Source organism: Pelophylax lessonae, assembly GCF_965119305.1.
Source record: "Pelophylax lessonae genome assembly, chromosome: 5".
Classification (NCBI taxonomy): Eukaryota; Metazoa; Chordata; class Amphibia; order Anura; family Ranidae; genus Pelophylax; species Pelophylax lessonae.
In genome coordinates this window covers 64,554,654-64,580,231 of record NC_138772.1, presented here as the reverse complement: position 1 = coordinate 64,580,231, position 25,578 = coordinate 64,554,654, and the positions used below count along the sequence as shown (strand labels likewise).

Here is a 25,578-nt window from a genome sequence, read left to right as displayed (position 1 = left end):
TAATTTGTGTGAAAGTTATAGTGTCTAAAATTTATATTATACTGGAATATTTTCTGCACAGGCTATGTACGGCACAGTGATGTGTCGCTCTGTGTTTCATGAGGAATTTCTTATCATTTTCTGAGCAGTCAGTCAAAAGGAAAGTGAGACAGTATCTACCCAACAGACAACGATAAAAACCTGATAACCCTTACACACTGTATCTAAAAACTAAACAAAAATCATAGTTGAAGGTAACTTGTCAGTATAGACTCACTTTAAGCTTAAACACATGGGGAGATTTACTAAAACTGGTGTAGCTGTGCATAGTAGCCAATCAGCTTCCAGGTTTTATTGTCAAAGCTTAATTGAACAAGCTGAAGTTAGAAGCTGATTTGCTATAATGCACAGATGCACCAGATTCTGTGTGCACCAGTTTTAGTAAATCTCCCCCACTGTGTCAGAACCTGGATCACCTGCTGGTGGCACTTTGGTACCCTGGACAGAGAGTTGTAGTTCTGGTGTTCACCAGTGGGTGTATCCCAGCAGCCAGCAGACCCCAGTAATCAGTTTCCACCTGATGCTGGCTGTTGGGAGGGTATTTAGGTCCTCCCCATATTGGTGTCTCTTGCTCTAGTGATTTGCTGCTGCCTGACTCTGTTTGCCATAGATCTGATCCTGTCCTGAATCCTGTACCCTGTTACCTATTTCCTGGTCCCCTTGTGTCTGACCTCAGTTTCGGTTCCTCTATCCCATTTGCTCCATGCACCTTCAGTTTTCCCTGCCTTTCTGTGTTCCTCATTTTGTATATATTGTATTATAGTTAGGTATTTGATATTGAATTTTTTAGCCAGCGATACCCTTTGTAACAGAAATAATTAGAGTGGAATAGCAACTCGATCACTTCTGCGGGTGGAGAAAGGGGGTCCCACCTCCCTCTCGCCGCTGCCACTCCCAGGCTCTACCGTCCGATCGCAGAGGTCATGAGCGATGCGACCAGTGGCATCTGCTGCATGGAACAAAAAGAGCGGAACAGATGTTATTTTTCTCTCTCTTCTCTCTCTGTGACCCCGGAAACAGAAAGCGATGAGTATGTTGCCACTTCCCGTTCCGCCTCTTTGTTTACCTGGCCGATCAGACCAATCTGTGTTTGATCAGCTGCAAAGGAGACCAGAGGAGAGATCTGGGGCCTGATAGACCCCCAGATCTCTCCATAAAGAGGACCTGTCACGGCCAATGCTGTCACAAGGGATGTTGTTCATCCCTTGTGATAGTAATAAAGTTATTCCCAAAAAAAGTATAAAAAATAGTTTTGTATAAAATTATTAATAATAATAATAATAATAATATAAAAAATAAAGCACCCCCATCCCCCCGTGCTTATGCTCAAATTCGAACGCAAACATTACTCCCGCACATGTATGTAAACGGTGATTGCAACGGTGTATCGTCACAAACATTAGAGCAAGAGCAACAATTCTAGCACCAGAACTCCTGCATACCTCTAAACTGGTAACCTGTAAAGGCGATTAAAACCATGCCTATGGAGAATTTTAAGCACCGTTTTCCACCATTCCAAGGGCAGATGCAATTTTAAAGCAAGACACGTTAGGTATCTATTTACTCAGCGTAACATCATCTTTCACATTATACAAAACAATTGGGTTTACTTTTGTGGTTAATTTTTTTAAAATTAATGTACGTGTATTTTTTCCAAAAAAAATAGCTTTTAAAAAACCGCTGTGCAAATACAGACATACACTGCAACAATCACTATTTTATTCTCTAGGGTCTCTGCTAAAAAAAAATTATATATATATATATATATATATATATATATATATATATATATATATATGAAAAGCGTTTGGGGGGTTCAAAGTAATTTTCTAGCACAAAAAAGAGTAGATTTTTACATGTAGGAGTGAAGTGTCAGAATTGGCCCGGATAAAAAGTGTTAAGCCATTTATAGTCTGGTCCTGAGTGTAGCCACCCAGATCTGGTCATCTTTGCTGCTGACTCTTGACACTCGGTCACATAAGATTAATTAAAGTAGAGCAAAGTCACAGGAAACCCTACTTACTGTTTGCTGCACTGTATGTAGGTTTCTTTATTTTTCCCACAATTGCCTTTTTCAGTGCCTTCGATGTTCAGTTTCTCATAGCAATACCTGTCTGCAGCTGCCACTTCTGGAAGATATAATAGAAACAAATGGCTGCCAACAGCTACTAGATACAGTAAAGTGATGTATCTTATACACAAATTAAACAAGAACTAGAGACAGGTTTTAAAAACTAGTGCAAAGAATACTGTAGAGCTGCTACCTATAGTAACAAGACAGGATTAATCTTTTATTTTTATCAGCAGTCAAGAACATTTTAATGCAAAGAAGATAAAGAAAAAGTAGAAACTAAATAATATGTAAAGGAAGCTACAAATTATATTTACAGGTATGTTTCACTTTTTTGATACAAAGGACAAAAGTATAAATAAGGGAAAATAAAGATTCTCCTAAGGGCTCTTTCACACGGCCGCTCAGTTTTTTATCTCCGCTGCGGCACTTTTTTTTTTCACGGACACGGGTGACACTTGTGTCATCCGCTCAATATGTCCACATATCATCCCATCCGTTTGCGGATGATATACAGACATAATGTATGTCTATGGGGATTGCGGATGTCAGCGGATGACACCGCTGACATCCGATTTTGCATCAGTTCCGTTTTTTTAAACGGAAGAAAAATAGGGTTCTGTTCCGTTTCAAAAAATGGAACAGAACTGAAAAGACACAAATTGGATGTCAGCGGATGGTCATCCACTGACATCCACAATCCCATAGACAAGCATTATGTCCGTATATCACCCGCAAACGGATGGGGTGATTTACGGACATACGGAACGTCCGCGTGAAAGAGCCCTAAGGCCTCATGCACATTGCTGCTCCTAAACTGATGTTTTTGGGGCTTTTGGCTTGTTTTGCCTAAGCCCCTGAACATGCCTCATAAAAAGCTCATGCACAGTAAGGCTTTTAGAGGAGTTTAGGAGCTGCAGAGTTTAGAGGCAAAGCTCCTTCTCCTGACCGCAAATAACATTCAGGAGAGGAGCCGTTGGGCATAAAAAATGCTAAACGCGCCAAAGCGCTAGTAATGTTTAGCAATTGAGCTTTTAATTATTTCAATGGCTAGAATTAATTAAAATTCTGGCCAATGAAATTAATAAATGCCCAAACGCCAAACACTGCTAAACTAACCTAACCTGGTTTGAAAAAAACACAGCATGGTGAGTTTCTAATGCTGATTTTCTCCTGGCAGGAGAAACAGCGTTTTACAATAAACCAGTGTGCATGAGGCTTTAAAGTGGATGTAAACCCGATTCATTAAATTTGACCTCTCTCCAAAGCCCTAAGTCCAGTGTTTATATGCTGCTCCGTTGCTCTGTTATCAGCATGAAAACTTCTGACAAGTTCGCCGAGACAGGAAATAAAAGCAGCTGTAAATTTGTGTCGGGGAGGGTGCTATAAATAGATTAACAGAGAGCTGGTCTATTCACAGCACAGCTCTGCACATTCCTTCCTTGCTCTGCCTATGTGGAGGGAGAGTGTGTGCCTTTCCTCCAATCAGCTGTCACACAGTGTATGCCAAGACGCCACTCCCACAGCTGAAACAGGAAGAAAAAAATCAAACACGATGTATACTTTCTAAACAGCATATAAAGCTGAAGACAGCAGACATGCAAATAAAACTTATATAGGGAGATTTGTTTCATCTCTGTGTATCATCTGAAGCTGTTCACTTCACTGGGTATATGTGAGGGTTTACATCCACATTAAGTTAAATCTCTAATCTACTTATTTCATTATTACTATTATGTCGTCAAGAGTAATATTTAACCATTTGACCTCCTGAAGATTTACCCCCCCCCCTTAAGCACTTCCCGACCACCCGCTGCCTTTTTACTTTGGCAGGGTGGCTCTCCTGCGCAAGCCAACGCAGACCTACGTCGCGTGTGGGAAGCTAGGGGGTGACGCACGCCGCCGGGGGCAAGCTGATGCACGTGTCAGGCAACTCCGAATACTGCCTGACACCCGCGATCGTTCTTCACTGAGAGAGAAGGACTGGCAGCTGTTGTAAACACAGCCGACTGTTATTCTCCCTGAAATGATCATAGAGCCCATGTGATCCTTCTATATAGGATCACATGTCTCTATGGTGATTTCAGAAGCCACGCCCCCCCCCCCATAGTTAGAATCACTCCCCTAGGCTCACATTTAACCCCTTGATCACCCACAGGGTTAACCCCTTCCCTGCCATTGGCATTATTATAGTAACAGTTCATATTTTTAGCACTGATTACTGTAGTAATATCACTGATCCCCCCAAAAGTGTCAAAAATGTCAGTTAGGGGTCTGATCTGTCCGCTGCAATGTCGCAGTCCCGCAAAAAAATCGCTAATCGCCGCCATTATCTAGTAAAAAAAAAAAAGAAAAACAATAAAAATGACATAAATCTTTCCCGTAGTTAGTAGACGCAATAACTTTTGCGCAAACCAATCAAACTACGCTTATTGCGATTTTTTTTTTTTTTACCAAAAATATGTAGCAGAAAACAAATTGGCCTAAAATGTTAAAAAATTTTGATTTTTACATTTTTTTTTGAGAATGTCATATAGCAGAATGTGAAAAATATTGTTCTTTTTTTCAAAATTGTCTCTCTTTTTTTGTTTATAGCGCGAAAAATAAAAATCGCACAGGTGATCAAATACCACCAAAAGAAACTCTATTTGTGAGAAAAAAGGACATCAATTTTATTTGGGAACAGTGTCGCATGACCGCGCAATTGTCCATTAAAATAACGCAGTGCCGAATTGCAAAATAGGGCCTGGTCAGAAAGGGGGCAAATCCTTCCGGTCTTAAAGTGGTTAATGACCGGGCCATTTTTTATGATACGGCACTGCGTTACTTTAACTGAAACATGGTTGTGCGACACTGTACTCAAAAAAATGTATGTCATTTTTTTTTTTTTTTTGCACAAATAGAGCTCTCTTTTGGTGGTATTTGATCACCTCTGTGTTTTCATTTTTTGTGCTATAAACAAAAAAAGACTGACAAATTAAAAAAAAAATGTTTTTCTTTCTGTTATAAAACATATCCAATAAAAAAATTATAAAATTAAATTTCTTCATAAATTTTGGCCAATAGGTACTGTATTCTGCTACATATTTTTGGTAAATAAAATCCCCAAAAGCGTCTATTGATTGGTTTACATGAATGTTAGAGCGTCTACAAACTATGGGATATTTATTTTTAACATCTAGGGGGAATCAAAGGGTTAATGTGTGCCTAACCAGTGTTTGTGTTTACTATGTGTGCTGCTTTTACTAAGGGAAGACATGGATTCTAGTCCCTGCTTTGCAGAGACACAGGAGCCATGCCATCCCCTCCAGTCAGAACCGGGATCTGCCTTGTTTACATAGGCAGATCCCGGTTCTGGGTTTTTAACACAGGATCGGCGGGTGCCAGAGTAGAGTCCCCGGGACCCGCAGATCGGTTTTTGCGGTGAATTTTCACAGCATAAGCGGCCCACTGGTGGCGAATGTGCGCCCCCTGCAGACGGAAGCCCGGAATCACATATATATATATACACCTGATCTGGCACACAGCTGCCACCCTGTAGCAATAAAGCTGCTATATGGCGCTTGCTAAGTGGTTAATGACTAACAACATTTTTCTATATACTTACTGTCACCCCAGATATACTTGCACTGTCTGTCTCTAGTTTTACACCTTCCTCCAAAGCAAAGGCCCTAGAATGGTAAGAGATGAGAGCGGGGGGCAGAGAGTAAGTTAGTAAGATCAGGTAAAAGACAGAGAAAGCACACAGAAGCAAAGGGTAGGTAATGGAAATGGAACAGGGGGGAAATGAAAATACAAAGTAGGGGAGGGGAAACGCAGAGCAAAAAAAAGAAGGAAACAGGGGAATAGGTAGGAAAGAGGAGGTAAGAAAGGAAAGAAGAGGGCAGACAAAAGAGGGAGGAGAGAAAGAGGAGAGGAGTGCAGAAGGAATGGGAAGTGAGAGAAGAAAAGAAGAGGGGGGGGGAGGAGTGATGAAGGGAAGGAGGGGGAAGGCAGCAGAAAAAAGAGGGGGGAGTGGTGAAGGGAAGGAGGGGAAAGGGAGCAGAAAAAAGGAGGGAGACACTGGTGAAGGAAAGGAGGGGGAAGGGAGCAGAAAGTAGAGGGGGAGAGTGGTGAAGGAAAGGAGGGGGAAGGTAGCAGAAAGTAGAGGGGGAGAGTGGTGAAGGAAAGGAGGGGGAAGGGAGCAGAAAAAAGAGAGGGACAGTGGTGAAGGGAATGAGAGGGAATGGAGCAGAAAGTAGAGGGGGAGAGTGGTGAAGGAAAGGAGGGGGAAGGGAGCAGAAAGAAGGGGGGGAGAGTGGTGAAGGGAAGGAGGGGGAAGGAAGCAGAAAGAAGAAGGGGAGAGGGATGAAGGAAAGGAGGGGGAAGGAAACAGAAAGAAGAGGGGGAGAGTGGTGAAGGGAAGGAGGGGGAAGGGAGCAGAAAGAAGAGGGGGAGAGTGGTGAAGGGAAGGAGGGGGAAGGGAGCAGAAAGAAGAGGGGGAGAGGGATGAAGGAAAGGAGGGGGAAGGAAACAGAAAGGAGACGTGGGCAGTGGTGAAGGAAGGGAGGGGGAAGGAAAAAGAAAAAAGAGGGGGGCAGTAGTGAAAGAAAGGAGGGGGAAGGGAGCAGAAAGAAGAGGGGGGAGAGTGGTGAAGGGAAGGAGGGGGAAGGAAGCAGAAACAAGAGGGGGAGAGTGGTGAAGGGAAGGAGGGGGAAGGGAGGAGAAAGGAGACGTGGGCAGTGCTGAAGGAAGGGAGGGGGAAGGAAAGAGAAAAAAGAGGGGGGCAGTGGTAAAGGGAAGAAGGGGGAAAGGAGCAGAAAGAATAAAGGGGAGAGTGGTGAAGGGAAGGGAGCAGAAAGAAGAGAAGAGGGTGGGAGAGGAAAGAATAGGACAGATGAAGAGAGAAGGGAAGGATGGAAGAGGGAGCGAAAAGGGAAAGAGAAAGGAGGATAGAGGAAAGTACGAGGGAAAGAAGATGAAGAAGACATAGTAGAGGAGAGATGAGAAAGAGGAAGAAGAAGGATGGGAAGAGGAGAGACATAGCTTTATTAAACATCAAGCTAACAGATGTGTTGTAAAGTGTTTTTTCATGTATACATTACCTCCTTATCTTCACATGGATACCCATCCAGTTTATGTATATTTGGAGGACACTAAAAGAAATATAAAACAAGCCTTTATCAATAACGTAGTCTCTATAGCTAGACAATGGAATTCATATTCAATTCAACTATAAAGAAGGATGGCCTGTATTGCCCATACAATTTTGTTTTCCAACTAGAAATATAAAAAGGAAGCCATTATTTGCTGTGGGCAATACATATTGTTCTATCAGAAGACGTGTAACTGAGGCCCACCGTGGGTCTTATTCAGTGAACAGTGCCAGAAGCAAAGTACATTCCCCATATTAAGAAATTTGCCTATGGCATTTCAATGCACTTGTCGAAACCTTTTAAAATAAGCAGAAGGCTCTGTCATAATCACACGGTCAGTCTTGGAGGTGTATTAAGAAACGCTGCACCCCTGGCATCCCTAAAATCCTAAAGGGCATTACCATATTCCTTTCTACATGTTGCTTGTAATTTGACCTCAAGCTCTGTACAGGCTTCTGGAACATGCAGCAAGCCAAGTGCAAGGCAGAGGTGTCCTGGGAAATCCTGTCTATAACCAGGAGACTGTTGTCATAGCTGCAATGCAGATAAATGTAAGTTTTCTTTTTACATTAAACTCTAGCTTGCTTCAGACTGACACTTGTTTAGCAATTATACATAACAATGTTTAGGAAAAAAAAAACAAGAATTTTTTTTTTAGGCTCGGTTCACACTATTGCGATGCGGGAAGGCTGCGAATTCGCAGCCTGTTCCCGCATCGCACACGCACCCCCGGCAGTTCACACTGCCATATGCGATCCGCTGGGGGTGTCAATGTAATCTTAACGACACCCCCAGTTTGATCGCATATCGCAGTGCGATCGTGCAGTTCCCACAGGATCGGATCGCACAAGTGTGAACCGCTGTGCGATCCGATCCTGATGCGGCAGCAAAAATGCCTCCTGTGCGTCTTTGCTGCGGGTGCGGTTCGAATTTAGCCATACAAACTGTATGGCTAAACTCGCACCGCACAGCTGATCGCATGTCATGTCGGAGCAGTGCGCTCCGACATGACATGCGAACCCGGCACACGCAGAAGTGTGAACCGGGTCTAAGTCCTCTTGTACTGCTGCCTAAAAACTCAGCATTTTTAGGCATACAGACATTTTTTTTAACCGGATCTAAATGCAGCCCATTGTTCTTAATGTGTCTGTACACATAGGTGTGTAAACATGCACTGTGTATAGAGGAGTAAAAATAAATAAATACAGAAATCTGAGTTTCTAGTTAGTATTCTTTACACTAAGGCTCCGTTCACATGTAGGTGTTTTGGGGAGTTTTTCTGCTCTGGGATTAGCTCAAAAACGCCCAACAAGACAAATCCTATTCATTTCAATGGCCCCTGTTCACATCTGAGCGCTTTGATGTTTTAAGCAAAACGCCCAACGCTCAAAAAAGTACATGAGCTTCTTTTTGGGCAGATTACAGGTGTTTTTATTTTTTCCCATTTGTCACTTGTCAACCTAAAAACGCCTGTAAAAAAGCCTGTAAAACGCCTGGAAAAAACGCCCATAAAAACGCCTGAAAAAACGCCTAAAAAACACCTGTAAATAGCAACGCCAAGATGTGAACGTAGCCTTATGTGCATATGAGTGCAAATACACGCATGCTTGTGTAAAATGTTAATTTGAAGAGGGTAAAACTACATTTTGGGAACTAGATTTTATTTTACTCATGTACATGCAAAAATGCATGCAAATATACAAAAATGTTGCAAAAAAGAACAAAATAAATGCAACAAATTTTGGCCAGGAATACTGATGTTCAAACATCAGTACTGTGTGCAAGTAACCTTAAACTGCATCTAAACCTAAGGAAAAAACATGTAATGTATTGGATCTCATCAGTCTTCAGATGTGATGGCTGCATTTGTTTTTTTTTTTACAGACTCTTTCTTCTTTATTTTCACCTAATGATCCTGCCAATAACATACTTCCTGTCCTAGGGTGATACCACTCACTCATGTACTGTGTGTATAGAGAAGCAGCATTGTCACCCTAAGACGAGATATGTGTGTTAAGACTACAGAACACATACTCCTTTCCATATCCCCATAACAGAACACATGTTCCTCTCCATATCCCCATAACAGAACGCATGCTCCTCTCCATATCCCCATAACAGAACACATGCTCCTCTCCATATCCCCATAACAGAACACATGCTCCTCTCCATATCCCCATAACAGAACACATGCTCCTCTCCATATCCCCATAACAGAACACATGTTCCTCTCCATATCCCCATAACAGAACACATGCTCCTCTCCATATCCCCATAACAGAACACATGCTCCTCTCCATATGCCCATAACATAGGAGGGGTGGGTGTTCTGTACAGGAAAACTAAAGCAGTAATGATAATATTTAAGATACCAGTGCAGGGTGGACTGGATTTCGAACAGGTTGAACAGGTATTTGTTTTCACTTATGGAACAGAAATAACACGACTTTTTCAATTGTATAGTTAACCGATCAAAGCGGAGCAAATAAGAGAGGTTCATTATTCATATCATTTAACATTTTACTTGTGCTGAAAGATATTGCAGTGGAGTGGCTGCCATAGTTGGCCCCAGTTTGAAATTGCTAGCTGCTTAGATCTCTGGATTCAATATTTTCTTTTTTTAAGTCACTACTACTACTATGCAACAAAGTGATATGCGAAATACGGATCTACATAAATATTCCAAGTCAGTGACTCCATGTACTGAAGCCACTAAATTAGCATGACAACTGATCCAGTGGCATTTTTAGAATGAAAGGGTAAGCCTACACAATATATAATGGGAAAAGGTTTTAGACACCTGAACGTCACACTTATATACTGTAGGCTTGGTGGACATCCAATTCCAAAACCATGGGCATTCATTTGGCTTTGACCCCCTTTCAGATAGAACTGCCTCTACTCTTCCAAAAAAGCTTTCCATAACATTTTGGAGCGTGTCTCTAAGAATTTGTTTCCATTTAGGCTGGCCATACACTATACAATTTTCTTATTCAATTTCCTTTAGATTTACCTTAAACTATGTAGTGCAAGGGCCTGCCTGATTGCATACAAATTGAAAGTATTAGGGCTTGACCTTATATTACATGGTTTTGGTAAATCTAAAGGAAAGTTGAACAAGAAAATTGTATAGTGTATGGCCAGCCTTAGTCAAAATACCATTTGTGATGTCAGGTGCTGAGGCACTGGGCCAGAAGGCCTGGCCCGCAATCAGCACTCCAATTTATCCCAAAGCTATTCATTAGGGTTGAGGCCAGGGCTTTGTGCAGGCCATTTAAGTTAAACTACACCAAACTCATTAAAATACCACTGGGTCTCCAAACTATGGCCCTCCAGTTGTTCAGGAACTACAATTCCCATCATGCCTAGTTAGGTCTATGAATGTCAGAGTTTTACAATGCCTCATGGGACATGTAGTTCTACAACAGCTAGAGGGCCATAGTTTGAAGATCCCTGCATTAAACCATGTCTATATGGAGCAGACTTTCCTAAAACTGTTGGAAACAAAGTTGGTAACGCTTAATTTTCTAATATGACTTTGTATATTGTCACACTAATAATACAGAAACACCTCAGCATAATAATTTGGAGGGGTATCCACATACTTTTAGCCATATAGCGTAGGTGTGATGGATAGATGCCACAAATATTTGGTTTATATAGTGTTGTTATCCAAGAGCAGGAGAAATTATTTACTAACCCAAGTGTGCTGGAAATAAAGCTAAACATATTTATTTTAAAGAAAGCCAAACTATTCTTTTTACCTGGCTGGAATTTCCTGTACACATTTCTGGGATATCGCAGTCATTCACTGCTTCCCGGCATAACATTCCTTTAGGATTGAGCTTCAAGAGAAATTGGGTTAGATAATAAAAAGGTACAAGAAAAACATGGCTCATTAAATTGTTTCAGTCACTAATACAAATGAAAGTTGCCACTGCAAAGATGAAATTAATATTTGGCCCGATAATTTACTAGCAGCAAATACCGGCAAATATACCATGCCTAAATATAGTGCTAGTGATTAAATTGGCAGTGATTCCTAAAATATAATTCTAGACATTAAACTAGGCATGACAGGTAATCTTTCATAAGAAATAAAGTACAATTGAGTGAGCTGAGTCACGTCCCCCCCATCCCCTTCTTTCTAGACTTCTACTGACGAAGCTCTTAAAACAAGCACATCTCTATTGCCAGCGCCCTCCCCACCCTCAACGCAGTATTGAAATGCTAAGCAGCAACTCTAGGAAACAAGTAAAAATGCTGATGATAGGAAGTTAGAATGTATTGATGCATAAGCTAGCTACAACCTGCTGATTTGTGTTTTTAAAACATGGATTGGAGGCCCAGTTACCGATTATATTACTAGCATGTCATCTGATATATCAAGTCAATTTGTGCACTTTGATTTCAGATTTAGAAAACCCTTTTAAAAAAAAAAAAAATACATTTGAGATCGGGTCCCATAGCCAAACCATTCAGTTCTCATACCCCAAAGGGATATGGATACCCCTGGGGAAGAACCCGTTCCCTATACAATCCCTTTCACCAAAAGCTGGATTTACCAAGTAAATGCAAATTAGCAACCCAGAAGCAACTCAGACGTATCTCAAAATTCAAACTATTGTTCCCTGAAAGAATGTTATTCTTGACTTACTTCTAAAGCCCGTCCACACCTGCCTGATGGCAGTCAGTTGGCAGCAAAGGCTCGAAACTCTCTGACAAATACTAAGCATATACTGTAAAAGACAGGTCTGAGGAAACAGCCATCAGCAAATTTACCCGTAGTTACATCACCGACTTCATCTGAAAATATCACCCAAACCATCCACTTTCCTATCAAGACTTCATGCTGTCTAGCCCCCTCATCACCTCCTCCCATGTTTGCCTCTAGGACTTCCCCGGAGCCTCTCCCATGATCTGGAACTCTCCACATTAATGTGTCCAGCTATCTCCTTCTCTGTCCGCTTTTACATGATCCATAAAATGTATTCTTTTTAGGAAAGCTTGTCCTGCCTCCACCTAATACTCTACCTCTTTTTTCTACATTAGCTCACCCCTCACAGTTACTGCTTTTTGCTTCACTTGCCCCTCTCATGAGAAGGGCCCCTAACCCTCATGTATTGATATGTATTGTAACTGGACCATCTCCCTTTACTTTATAAAGGGTTGTCCAAACTGTTGGTGACATATAAATACTGAGTGATAGTAATAATAGGACCCATCACTGACCACCATATTAAGACATTCCCTGGAATTCATTAAGTCTGGCGCAGGCAGATTTTGCGAAAGTGTCTCTCATGAATTCTAAAAGTGCTGAAAAATGCGCCAAATTCATGTACCCGTCTAGAACTTGTTTATGAATTTGGCTCATGCTGCACCACTTTTAGAATGCATATGAGACACTTTGGCAAAATCTGTCTGAGCTAGTTTTTCTCTCTGTATGCCAAATGAGAGTTTGTCTTTATTAGCTCCACTTTGGTGCATTTAATGAATCACAATGTAAAGAGGTGCATTTTAGAACTATCTGAATTCGATGCACAAGTCGCTGTCAGAACCAAAAGTGTCACAAATGCTTTATAAATTCGGAGCAATACATTAACATGAGGGAATTAATGCCAGCAGCTTTATTGAATCCCCCCCCATTATCTTTTTAAATGATAAATGCACCTTTGTTATAATAATAAAATGTTGCTTTTGGTTAATTTTTAAATCCATGTGACATTGTCCAGGCAACTTAGTGGGTTCGTTTTTAGCATCATGCAATAACAATGTACATTTAAAGGCATTCTGTACTGTCTTGTTTAAAATAATTCTGTACAGATATATCCTGTTTCTTTAAAAAAAAAAAAAATGTTTATTTGGAGATCTGAACTAGCTGTTCTAATGAGAACTTGCATACGAGAGGAAAATTAACAGAAAATATCAAATTTGGAAACCTTATCTAAGTATAAAAAGGGAGACTTTAAGAAGTATTAAAATGTATTATATTGCAGCTTACCAATTACTAAATGTGGTGGCTTTTAATTCAATTTATTGAATTACGTGGTGGCTTTTAATTCAATTATTAAATGTGAAGGTTTTAATTTTTAGGCTTTTATTACCTTTATTTTTCACCTGGCAATCCTGCCAGTAAGACAGTGTTTTTTACAATCCTGCCAGTTTTTTTTTTTACAATTTTTCTCAAGATATCAAGCTGTCCAGCAAATGTGTCAGTTAGTGAGATGAGAAAAACCATTTAATACTGACATAGGTGCTTACAAGGGTCAACTTTCATATATTTATGTAAAATCTTTATCTCAAAAGGAAAAAACTGTTGCTGTAACTGCTAAAAAAAAGTGTGAGCTGGAGTTCAGCTTTAATTTGTTAGTCAATTCCAACTAAATCTGCTAGTCCATCTCACACTATCCTCTCCCCAGATTAACAATGCTGCTGCCCAAGGGTGTCTTTGCTCCTCCATCCACAATGGAAACACCCTAGGGCCCCTTTCACAGGCGGACTGTTCAGATCCGCCTGTCCGTTTTTTTGGGCGGATCTGAACGGTCCCCCCATGCATCCCTATGGGGCATCGGATGTCAGCGGAGACATGTTAGCTGACATCCGATCCGATCAGTCAAATCTGGATGGATGGAAACCCTATATTCCATCCGTCCAGCGAATCGGATCGGATGGGATCGGATGAGAATGAACCGACGATCCGTTCCCATCTGATTCCCCCATAGAGATGTATGGGGAACTGACAGCTGTTCTCCGCACAGTACGGAGAAAAGCTGTCATCCTCCTGCTCAGCGGGGGAATGGCGGATCGATCCCCCCGCTGAGATAAATGGAGTCCGTCTGACGGATGGGCTGTGTGAAAGAGCCCTAACACTGCAAGCGTGTTACTTGCTGGAACACCAGGTAAAAATAAAGGAAATAGCTTTAAAAAAGGGAACGAATGCAGCAACCACTGATGAGCTGCAATGTTTTAATCTTCTATTGTCTTTGGGTTTAATACCTCTTTTAATGCATTTTAAAAAGCCACTTATCCTTTAATTTGTATATTGGTGATGGATTTATGCTGCAGTTCTATGCCATCCTGCCTCGCATGCTTTATATATTAAATAAAGTTTGTGTTACCTTGCACTTGGTACAACACAGGCCATCGCTGCACTCTGAGCCTTCTGTTAACTTACAGTGCTTGCAGCATTCTTCCCCCTCTTTCGCACATTCCTACCAAATTAAAATGAACAAGTAAGAATAAATCATAATAATACAACCAGTTACATATATTAATGATGGATCTATTTCAAGACTTAGAACACTTGGGGATCATTCATATACCTCAACAGTTCCACAGTCACATTCTTCACCAGATTCAACAACGCTGTTACCACACTCCGGAGGATCCAAAAGCTGCATCAGTAAAACACAATTATAATAAATTGGCTGGCAACACATCCATCATAAACCTTTTAAACAACAGCACAAAGCTCACCTGCCTGGTGGGGGTCTTACTTCTTGCCATACTTTCACTTTCTGGCCAGCTGGTGAGCACCCTGTATTTGGGACCTTGTAGACACAGATTGACATTGGTCCTTGATTTATAGAAGGGGTGGGGGTCTTACTTCTTGCCGTACTTTCACTTACTGGCCAGCTGGTAAGCACCCTGTATTTGAGACCTTGTGGACACCGGTTGACATTGGTCCTTGATTTATAGAAGGGGTGGGGGTTGTACATGCAAACAGCATGTTATTAGTCATGTTGGTTCACTTACATGACTCCCATCTCCCTTGCAATCTCTGGTTTTATTATGTTATTGCAGCACAGACTCCCTGAAAGGTACACTGGGATGGGACATGAGAGATGCATGACTACTAGTTATATTTGATATTTGTTCATTGCTATCTATATACTCCAAATTTATAATTTGTCAAAATGTATGCAATGCTGATATTGGCAGCTGCTTTAAAATATTCCTAACATTGATGAGCTTTGTAAATGGATTAGAGTAACTCTGTTATTGTGAAGAAGACAAACAATCCCCTCTGGGTGATCTATGCACATTGCAGGGATTTTAACAAACTTTTTTGCTGGCTACTTCCTATTTCTGCTCTGAAGAAAAAGATGTTTGTTCCACTTTGTGTCTTTGGATACTGATTCTGAATGGAAGTGGCTAATTCATTTTATTCAGCTGGTATGTGTTCAGGGTTCCGATGAGAATAGTTGCAGTGTTGGCATCCTTGTAGAAGTGATTAACCTTTGGTGAGCATCTCACAAAAAAATAACATTGCAGAGGATGCCTAAAATCTGACTGGTATCTTAGTGGTGAAATCAGTGAGCCAATCACACAAGTGGGAAATAGCATTTCTTGGGGGCGATCTTTTCTCCAACATACCTTCAGGTTGCCATATGGCATTGAATTTTTACAGAAAATACAGAATTTTTTAATAGCTTTAGATTACAATATAGCTTGTGTAGTGATTGTATATGTTATATTAAGGTATAACTAAGGGTCCTTTCACACGAGCGGTGCACTCGACGGACTCCATTTTTCTCAGTGGGGTGATCGATCCGCCGATCCCCGTTAAGCAGGCGGATGACAGCTCCGTCTCCGCTTACTTTGCAGAGAGAGAGCTGTCAGATCCCTGCTCTCTTCTTAGGGAGATCGAATGAAAACGGACCGCCTGTCCGTTTTCATCCAATCCCTTCGATCCGATCCTCCAGAGGGATGGAAAATAGGGTTTCTAGACGTCCGGATTTCACGGACAGGATCGGATGGGATAGCAGCGGGTGTCAGTGGACATGTCTCCGCTGACATCCGCTGGCCCATAGAGGTGCACGGAGCATCTGATCAGGTCCGTCTGAAATACTGACAGGCGGATCAAATCGGAAAGCCTGTGTGAAAGGAGCCTAAGGGCAAAACTTTTTTTTTAGTGTTGGATATAGTGGAGTGAGATTAGAACACCTGCCAGGTTTCTATTGCTAGTCAAAACACAAAAGGAAAATGCCCTTTTAACTGACTTTTAAAGGATCTAGGCAGACACAATACACAAATCAATTTTTCGGTTAATAACCCAAATCTGCAAACAGACCATGTCATTAAGAGCACAAAAAAAAAAAAAAAAGTGAAGAAGGGGGAAGAGAGAGTAAAAATAAGGGTAATAAAATAGTCATACTTATACGACAGAAGTCATTATACATCACTTCTGTCGTATAAGTATGACTATTTTATTACCCTTATTTTTATTCTCTCTCCCCCCCCCCCCTTCTTCACCTTTTTTTTTTTTTGTGCTCTTAATGACATGGTCTGTTTGCAGATTTGGGTTATTAACCGAAAAATTTATTTTTTATCCTGTCTTCCCCCTCCCCCTTCCCTTCTTCTTCACCTTTTTTTTTATTTTTTTGTGCTCTAATGACATGGTCTGTTTGCAGATTTGGGTTATTAACCGAAAAATGTATTTATCTCCTGATGAAGTGAACTTTGTCTCACGAAAAGCATTTAGAAGCAATTTTATCTGCATTCCATATAGGTTCGTTGGCAGTCTCTTTTTAGTGGAAATAAACAGGTGCAGCGTACAGGACCCACAGTGCAGATTTGTGGTGGAGTCCACTGATGGGTGCTCAGGCTCAGATGTTCTCTCAAACATCAATGAACTAACACTGGGAAGACGGAAACTCCAGATAATCCTTACAAAAACTTTATTGTAGCATGATAGTGAGTAAAATACACAGAGGCCCACGTGTTTCGGCTAGACGTCTTGATCACAGCACTTTTTAGTGCTATGTACTGTAATAGATGTTGATGCATTTTTTTTTTTAAAACACGTCTTCACTATGTGGGCTTTTTATATATTTGTATATGAATAATAAAGTTCTATATTTTTATACACTTGTCTGGTATTGTGTCTGGCTAGATCCTTTAAAAGTCAGTTAAAAGGACATTTTCCTTTTGTGTTTTGACTAGCAATAGAAACCTGGCAGGTGTTCTAATCTCACTCCACTATATCCAACACTAAAAAAAAAAGTTTTGCCCTTAGACCCATTTCACATGGGCTTTCTGATTCTGTACTGTAATATATGTTGATGCATTTTTTAAAAACATGTCTTCACTATGTTTGGTTTTTATATATTTGTTTGTGAATAATAAAGTTGTTCTATATTTTTATACAATTGTCTGGTATTGTGTCTGGCTAGATCCTTTAAAAGTCTCATGGGCATATTCCTTTTGTCTTTTGACTAGCATATTTGGGGACTGGATCGGGCATTTTATCTGTGAATCCTGGCCCACTTTCTTACACATAGGTTTTCAGTGCTGTCTGTGCCCCTGTTCTGGAGTCTCGCCCTCTCTATTTGTCCTGTTTACCATTATCATCAAAAGTGAAAGTAACAGAAAATCCCAAATCTTGGCTATAACCAGAAGTGATGAGAAATCTCCCCAATGAGATACAGATCAGAATAAAACCTGACAGTTGGTTATAACCCTCCTCTCTCTCCCTTACCCTATCTAAAATGAAAAAAAAAACAAAGAAAGGTTTTGCCCTTAGTTATACTTTTTTTTAAATTTGCTATACAGTAAACCCCCCTCCATTGCGGGGGTTACGTTCTGGAACCAGCCGCGAAAAGTGAAAATCAACGAAATAGAAAAACCCTATAAAAATGCATTGTAGGCATGTTTTTTTTACTGTCACTGTACGTGTAGAAGCATTTTAAGGTCATTAAACACACTTTTAAAACAAAAGAAACTCATTTAAACACATAAAAGATACTGAGAGACATAGCAAGAGCTATGGAAAACACAAAAATATTTCATTTTTAATGATTTATATAGTAAAATAACATTACAAAAAAAAAAACCCAATATACCAGGACCACAAAAACTGAACCGCGATGGAGCTGGGGTTTACTGTATTTTTCCCCCTTCAATTAATAGAAGATGAAAAGTACAATAAAAAGGAAGTACACACCTTTGAGGGCTTATTAAACAAGCAGGCTCCTCCACCGCTATTCAGAAACTGATTGTATTCCTCTATGTCACAGTTGGAAAACTTGCTGGGAAGATAGTATCTGTGAAAAGGGATTATATTGTATAATATGAATTGCTTTATTTAAGAATATATATATATTCTTTATCGAAAATGTTAACAAAATGATCTCCTGTACGGAGTACAGGGCTCTATCAGTTCAGCATCAGAGTGGCGAACAGAGTGAGTGATTGGTACTAATCACTCCTGTGTTTATTTTTAACTGAAGCATAGTAAACTGTGCTTATTATGCTTCAGTTTGTGAATATACAGGAAGTCTCTATACAGAGCACTTTCTGTTCATTCATCTGCAGTGCAGCTGAGGCTGCAGATAAAGGGATTGAGTACTCGTTATCCTTAATCACTTTCTCAGTCTCAAAAGTGAGACATTAGAGGTCTCTTGGGACCACTGATTTTTCACCAAAGCCCCGAAACAGGGCTGGTACAAAGATGTAAAAAATAAATAAAATAAAATTGTAAAAAATACAGCAATTAAATGAAAAAAAAAAAAAAAAACGTAATTATGGGATCGGTCACAATAACTTCACTCTCTGAAGAGTGGTCTGCGTTTGGATTGCTCTTCAGAGAGCATTTGACAGGTGGTGAGGAGGTATGTATTGCCTTCTCACTGCCTTCTTTACCCCTTGGAGCCTAAGCCTTTTTCTGACATATGTTGCTTACAAGTTAAAATCAGTATTTTTTGCTAGATATTTACTTAGAACCCCCAAACATTATATAAATATTTTTTACAGAGACCCTAGAGAACAAAAAGGCATTGGTTGCAATACTGTTACACGGTGTTTGCGTAGTGGTTTTTTAAATGTAAATTTTTGGGAAGAAATATACTTTCATGAATTAAAAAACATAACAAAAAAAGTAAAGTTAGCCCAATTTTTTTGTATAATGTGAAAGATGATGCTACGCTGAGTAAATAGATACCTAATATGTTATGATTTAAAATTGCACATACTGGTGGAATGGCGACAAACTACGGTACTTAAAAATCTCCATAAGTGACGCTTTAAAAAATGTTAACTGTTACCAGTTTAGAGTTACAGAGGGGGTCTGGAATTATTGCTCTCACTCTAAGGATTGCAGCGATACCTCACATGTGTGGTTTGAACACTGTTTACATATGCAGGCGCGACCTGAATATGCGATCGCTTCTGCGCGCAAGCACAGAGGGACAGGGCGCGTTAATTTTTTTTTCTTAATTATTTTATTTTTTTTATTTTACACTATTCATTAAAAAAAAAAAAAATTTGATCACTTTTATTGCTGTCACAAGGAATGTAAACATCCCTTGTGACAGTAATAGGCAGTGACAGGTGATCTCTATGGAGGGATCTGGGGTTTGGCTGTTATGAATGCTGTCATTTTTTTTTTTAAATCTGATGCTTTTAAGACTTCAGTACCTGGAAGCGATGTTAAGACATCACTTCGGGGTTTTTACATCGGAGACCCGATCAGAGCCAAAATCAGCTTTGTGGGTGGTTCTGTGGGACGGGAGACCCGGGCGAGCTGCAGGGGGGGGGGGGGGGGAGAGTCCCCTCCCGCTCCTTGTAACAACAGCTGTGCGGCTGCTCAGCTGCATCAGTTGTCTTTACAAGTGCCTCTAGCTGCAGGCATCACCCCGGTACAACCCCCTGAAGCCAAAGCCGCATATTTGCATTCTGTTGGTGCTAAGGGGTACCTCTTCCCAAACATGTAGGGTGCTGGGAGCTGCAGGTGACAGCTTAGTCAGTATTGTTGTATTGTGGTATGTAAAGCCCCGTACACATGCACTGATTGTCGGCCGAACGATCGGCCGTCTTTTGTCCGTTGCTGTCCTGTCGGTTGAAAAGTGCTAAAGACTGCACACGAATTTTGTCGGCCAACAACAGCCAACGGCAGAAGTGATGTCATGTGATGCTTAACTTTCCGTGTGTTTTTTCTTCTCTGAGCATGCCCAGTCTTGCTCATCTGCTGTTTGTTGGCCGAATTCTGTACTGACTGAGGAACAATCGGCCGTTCTGGTGTTGGCCAACAAAAATTTTAAAGGCTGCACACCAGATTCTGTTCGGCCGAAAAGTCGCAGTCGGTTGTCGGAAGCATCATACTAACAAGCCGACAATCGGCCGATCGTTCGGCGGCCGAATATTCACAGCCGACAATCGCTGCGTGTGTACGGGCCTTTAAAGCCTACCTGCCCTGCAGTCACACATATGCATTAGGGGAGAGGTTAAATTACTTTTAACAAATAACTTCATTCTAGATGTTTTGTCTGGAGTTTAGCTTTAAAAGTTCAGCTTTAAGAAGCTTTATTTCCTATTTAACCAGGCCACTCACTCCCTATTAACTGTACCAGTAAACGACATTTTAAAAAACAGTATATATATATGCTTTTAAAGCCCAAAATACTATGACAACAATGTATGATCATGAATCAGGTATTTGTTAATAAAAGAGAAGGACACACAATTAGCTAGTAGTAATAAACCACAATTACTGCCTTCATTATCTGCAAGTGTACAACATGATGAAGTTTCACTGAACACGTGTAACGTTTAAAGAACAAAGAAAACAATTGGAAATGGCAACAAACTAATATTCCCTCATTAGCTAAAGACATTATTAGATGCTGATGAATCAGGCTATTCTTCTTCAGGTCTTTCATCATTTTGTTCAATTTATGTCTGCTATGTTAGCGCTGAACAAACATTTGCTTGCAGAATTAGTGTGATCAATAGAAGTGGCAGCTCAGTAGAAGGATGCAATGTTAAAAGCAAGAAAAAAAAAACTGCTTTGATAAGTAATGTGGAACAGGGCACTTCATTAGACATCAAGGAGAGGAATCTGAGTGATGGAGGACATTGGGGTTAGGACAGAGAATGATTCAGCCTTTATAAAAAAATAATTGCTTTGGGGGGAAAAAACAGTAAATTGCTATCATAAAAGATAGTTATTTGTTGTTCGGTCAACAACGAAATAAGGAGATTCACTTCAGGTCTAAAAGTTTGTGCATACCGGACCATCACACATATGAGCTTGTAGATAAAGAAATAGCCACACATCCAGGGATTCCAATAAGTTTCAAATACCTTTAATTCCAAAATGTTGCAAGTGATGACACCAAAGACACCAACATGAAGTCTCGTAGACGCGTTTCACACATACATCTTGTGCTTAATCGTAATGAGTGAAATGAGTGTAATGAGTGAAATGCGTAATGTGTGAAACGCGTCTACGAGACTTCATGTTGTTGTCTTTGGTGTCATCACTTGCAACATTTTGGAATTAAAGGTATTTGAAACTTATTGGAATCCCTGGATGTGCGGCTATTTCTTTTTCTACAAGTGTTCCCTGGAGCAGCGTTTTCCTTTCTTCAGTACACATATGAGCTTGCTGGACATCCCATTCCAAAGCCAATCGCATTAATATGGAGTTTCTACCCACCCCTTTTGCAGCTCCATTTTTTTGGGAAGGCTTTTCACAAGATTTTGGAGTGTGAATAATTAACTAAAAGAGCATTTTGTGAGCCCAAGTACTGATGTTGAATGAGGAAACCTGAAATCCAAGTCATCCCAAAGGTTGTTCTGTAGAGTTAAGGTCAGAGCTCTGCGCTGACCACTCAAGGTTCCTCCACACTAAACTCATCAAACCATGTCTTTATGGAGGTGGTTCTGTGCATAGGGGCACAGTCATGCTGGAATAGAAAAGGGCCTTCCAAAAGTTGTTGCCACTGTTGCAAAAAGTGCAAAAGTATCTAAAATGTTTTGCATGGTTTAGTATATACCAGGGGTCTTCAAAATATCTTTACTTTAGTTTACTATCCTTCAGACTTTAGGGGGGCCAGACTGTAGCCACTGGGAGTAGAAATTGCCCTGGCGTCAGTGGCAGCAGTGTCCCATTTTTGGTAACAGTGACCCATTTGCCATTAGTGGGATAATAAGTACTTTACAAAAGAAATCCCAGTGTCAGCGATCACAATCCAGTGCTAGATCCAGAGACACCGATACACTACACCACCATGTGCAATGGCCGCTCACCTCCAGTCCAAAGATAATAAGTATCAAACTGCTGGAGCGATCTCCATATGGTGTATTCCGTCACAGATCATCGCACATGAAATAAGGAAAATAGTTCCTCATAGTGTAGTATTAAGATGCATTTATTAAAAACAATGTGCGGACTTACAGATAAAATAGTTGCTTAGCGAGTAGTGGTTATGACCAAGGGGTCACACATCAGCTGGACGCTGTTAAATCCGTACTTCCAGTTTTGGCCATAACCGGAAGGACGTGCCCTGGCTCCTACTGACGCGTTGCGTCACTAACACATGACTTTCTCAAAATGTAAGTGTTAGTGAGGTAGAGGCCAGGTGACTATATAAGAAGAGAAAGAGAGAGGAGGAGATGCAGATAGGCACAGCGCTGAATAGAGATCGGGCTCAGTTAAGTGTTTAAGGAGGGGCTGGGGGGAGCAGCTTTAAAAGGTTTTTTTTACCGTAATGCAGAGACTGCATTAAAGTGGATGTAAACCTGATTCATGAAATTTGACCTGGGCAAATATATCTGTAGTGTTTACTTATCTCTCTTCAAAGCCCTAAGTTCCGTGTCTATTTTCTGCTCCATTATTCTTTTATCAGCATGATAACTTCCGACAAATTCTCAGAGATGGGAGATAAAAGCAGCTGGAAATATATGTCGGGAGGGTGCTATAAATAGATTAGCAGAGAGCTGGTCTATTCAAAGCACAGCTCTAAACATTCCTTCCTTCCTCTGCCTATGTGGAGTGGGGATGTGTGCCTTTCCTCCAATCAGCTGTCACACAGTGTATGCCAAGATTACACTCCCACAGCTGAAACAGGAAGAAAAAACATTGAATACAATGTATACATTCTAAACAATATATAAAGCTGAAGACAGCATATATACATATTAAACTTATATAGGGAGATTTGTTTCATCTCTGTGTATCATCTGAGGCTGTTCACTTCACTGGGTATAGGAGAGGGTTTACATCCACTTTAAGGTAAAAAACCCTTTTGCCTTTATAACCATTTTAATACTATTTGGAACCACGATATAAGGTGTTGTGAAAGGTATTACATTGTAAATACTGTGGGTGTCCTTTCAAAATACTCTTCTATTCTGGTTTGTAACCCCTGTCTGTAAAGAGCCAGAGCACTAATGTTCAGTCCTAAAATAGTACAGCAGGAAAAGGGGTGAAGAAATCAAACAGAATGAGAACAGAAATGTAAAAAAAGAGAAAAGGATGATAGAGAGAAAGAGATACAGACACTTTGGGGTTGATTTACTAAAACTGGAGAGTGAAAAATCTGGTGCAGCTGTGCATGGTAGCCAATCAGCTTCTAACTTCAGCTTGTTCAATTAGGCTTTGACAAAAAAAAAACTGGAAGCTGATTGGTTTATATGCAGACCTGCACCAGATTTTTTTCACTCTCCAGTTTTAGTAAATCAACCCATCATGGCTTGCTACAAGCACCACAGCATTTTATTTTAGGTGCTCAGGTGTGCCCTATATCTCTTAGAACCCAAGCAACATTGCTGCTCCATACAGGGCACGATGGCTGTTATGGTACCATGTGGGAACCTAAAAATATAGATCAGCAATCTAAAATCTCAGACAGGTGTGTGGACATAAATCTGTGGAGCAGGGTTTCTCAACTTTTTGAAAAGCAAGAGCCACTTAAGTTATTTGGCAACCGGTCACGAGTCACAATGAAATGGTTTAAAAAATTTTTTTTTTTTATTTTGAATAACATAATGAAGATTTTATACAACAATCATCATCATCATTTTTCTGTGGGGCCAATTCCCATTGGATGTTTACCCACTGTTTAATCACAATCAGAAAAAGTGACTGACACCAGCGTGAACACTGACTGTTTACATTTACAAGGACACTATGGGGTTGGTTTACTAAAGCTGGCTAAACGCTATACAACTTTTATACAGTTTTCTTGTACAACCTTCCTTTAGATTTACCAAAACCATATAATATAAGGTCAAACCTAAACACTTTCAATTTGTATACAATCAGGCAGGCTTTTGCACTACATAGTTGAAGGTACATCTAAAGGAAACTGAACAACAGAAGTTTTAAAATGTGTATTTAGCTTTAAACTGGAGAGTGCAAAATCTGGAGCAGCTCTGCTTAGAAACCAAACAACTTAAAGTTAGAAGCTGATTGGTTATCTTGCACAGCTGCACCAGGTTTTAACTCTCCAGTTTTAGTAAATCAACCCCTATTGCCCATTTCCCACGGGCTTTCCGATCCGGTTCGCCTGTCAGTTTTTCAGGCGGTCCTGATTGGATGCTCCATGCACCCCTATGGGGTAGCAGATTTCAGCGGTGACACCCACTGCTATCCGATCTGTCCGTGAAATCCAGACGGATGGTAAGCCTATTCTGTCTGGAGGATGGGATTGGATGAAAAAGGACAGGCGGTGTGTTTTCATACGATCTCCCACGGACCAGTCATCCGCCTGTTCAGCGGAAATCAGTGGATCGATCTCCTGCTGGGCAGCCTGTGTGAAAGGACCCTAAGTCTATTTAAGCGGTTGCAGCAGAAAAAATGGAAAAGATCAGTTTCTGTATATCCAGCCACCCCTGCTGCCCCTCCTGTTCAAGTGTAAAACAGAATGGGACAGGGAGGGTTGAGCACCCCTGTTGTAAAGCAAACCTAAAGATGATACAAAAGCTTCCTTACTGCCTACACTTTGCAAAAACATATCACCATCCTCTGAACATGACCTGAAACTGAAAGACCATATAACAGTATAAACAGTAAAAACCCAGCCTGGGACATAATATAAACCTCTTTCCTGCTTGGAACATCCTCACAATCCCCAATCATGATGAACAGAGCTTCTCTGAATATTTCATCAATGAGCACTCATTGAGGTGCGAAGCAGCCACATATCCATTACTATGAGTATAATGACTGTGTAGAGTACACTGGAAGATCACTCAGCATTTCAAAACAGTTAGTAATCATGAGTATAATTATAAATGGTGCAGGCTTCAAGTGTGTGCTAAGAAACATAGCAGTACTGTAGCAGAGCAAGGAAATTACTCCACTGATTACCTCAACCTTGTCGCTAATTTTCCATCCTACTGTAAACTAGCAAGATAAATACTTACCTTTCAATTTGTGCAGCGTGGTACATCTTTGATTTCTTTTGAGTTATGGCCAGAGCTGATAACTGACACTTTTAGGGTTGTCGGATACCTGCCCCACGTGGAGGAGAAGTAATATAGGGGCTTAGTATTTGCTGGGCAGCACTAGGGCTTGGGTTTGACTTGCATGAAACTGGCATGCTCTGT

The 25,578-nt window shown here is 40.6% G+C and overlaps 1 protein-coding gene across 6 annotated transcripts in view; it reads right to left on the bottom strand.

Moving 5' to 3' along the window:
* ADAM22 (ADAM metallopeptidase domain 22) overlaps positions 1–25,578 on the bottom strand; it is a 491,004-nt gene that overhangs the window by 83,165 nt on the left and 382,261 nt on the right. For all 6 annotated transcript variants that reach the window (XM_082259181.1, XM_082259183.1, XM_082259185.1 and 3 more), the window contains exons 15-21: positions 18,191–18,290; positions 14,568–14,639; positions 14,364–14,456; positions 11,010–11,090; positions 7,195–7,245; positions 5,718–5,781; positions 2,063–2,168 (exon numbers count right to left, since the gene is read on the bottom strand). In XM_082259181.1, the coding sequence (XP_082115307.1) occupies positions 2,063–2,168; positions 5,718–5,781; positions 7,195–7,245; positions 11,010–11,090; positions 14,364–14,456; positions 14,568–14,639; positions 18,191–18,290 (567 nt within the window). The remainder of the gene's footprint in view (positions 1–2,062; positions 2,169–5,717; positions 5,782–7,194; positions 7,246–11,009; positions 11,091–14,363; positions 14,457–14,567; positions 14,640–18,190; positions 18,291–25,578) is intronic.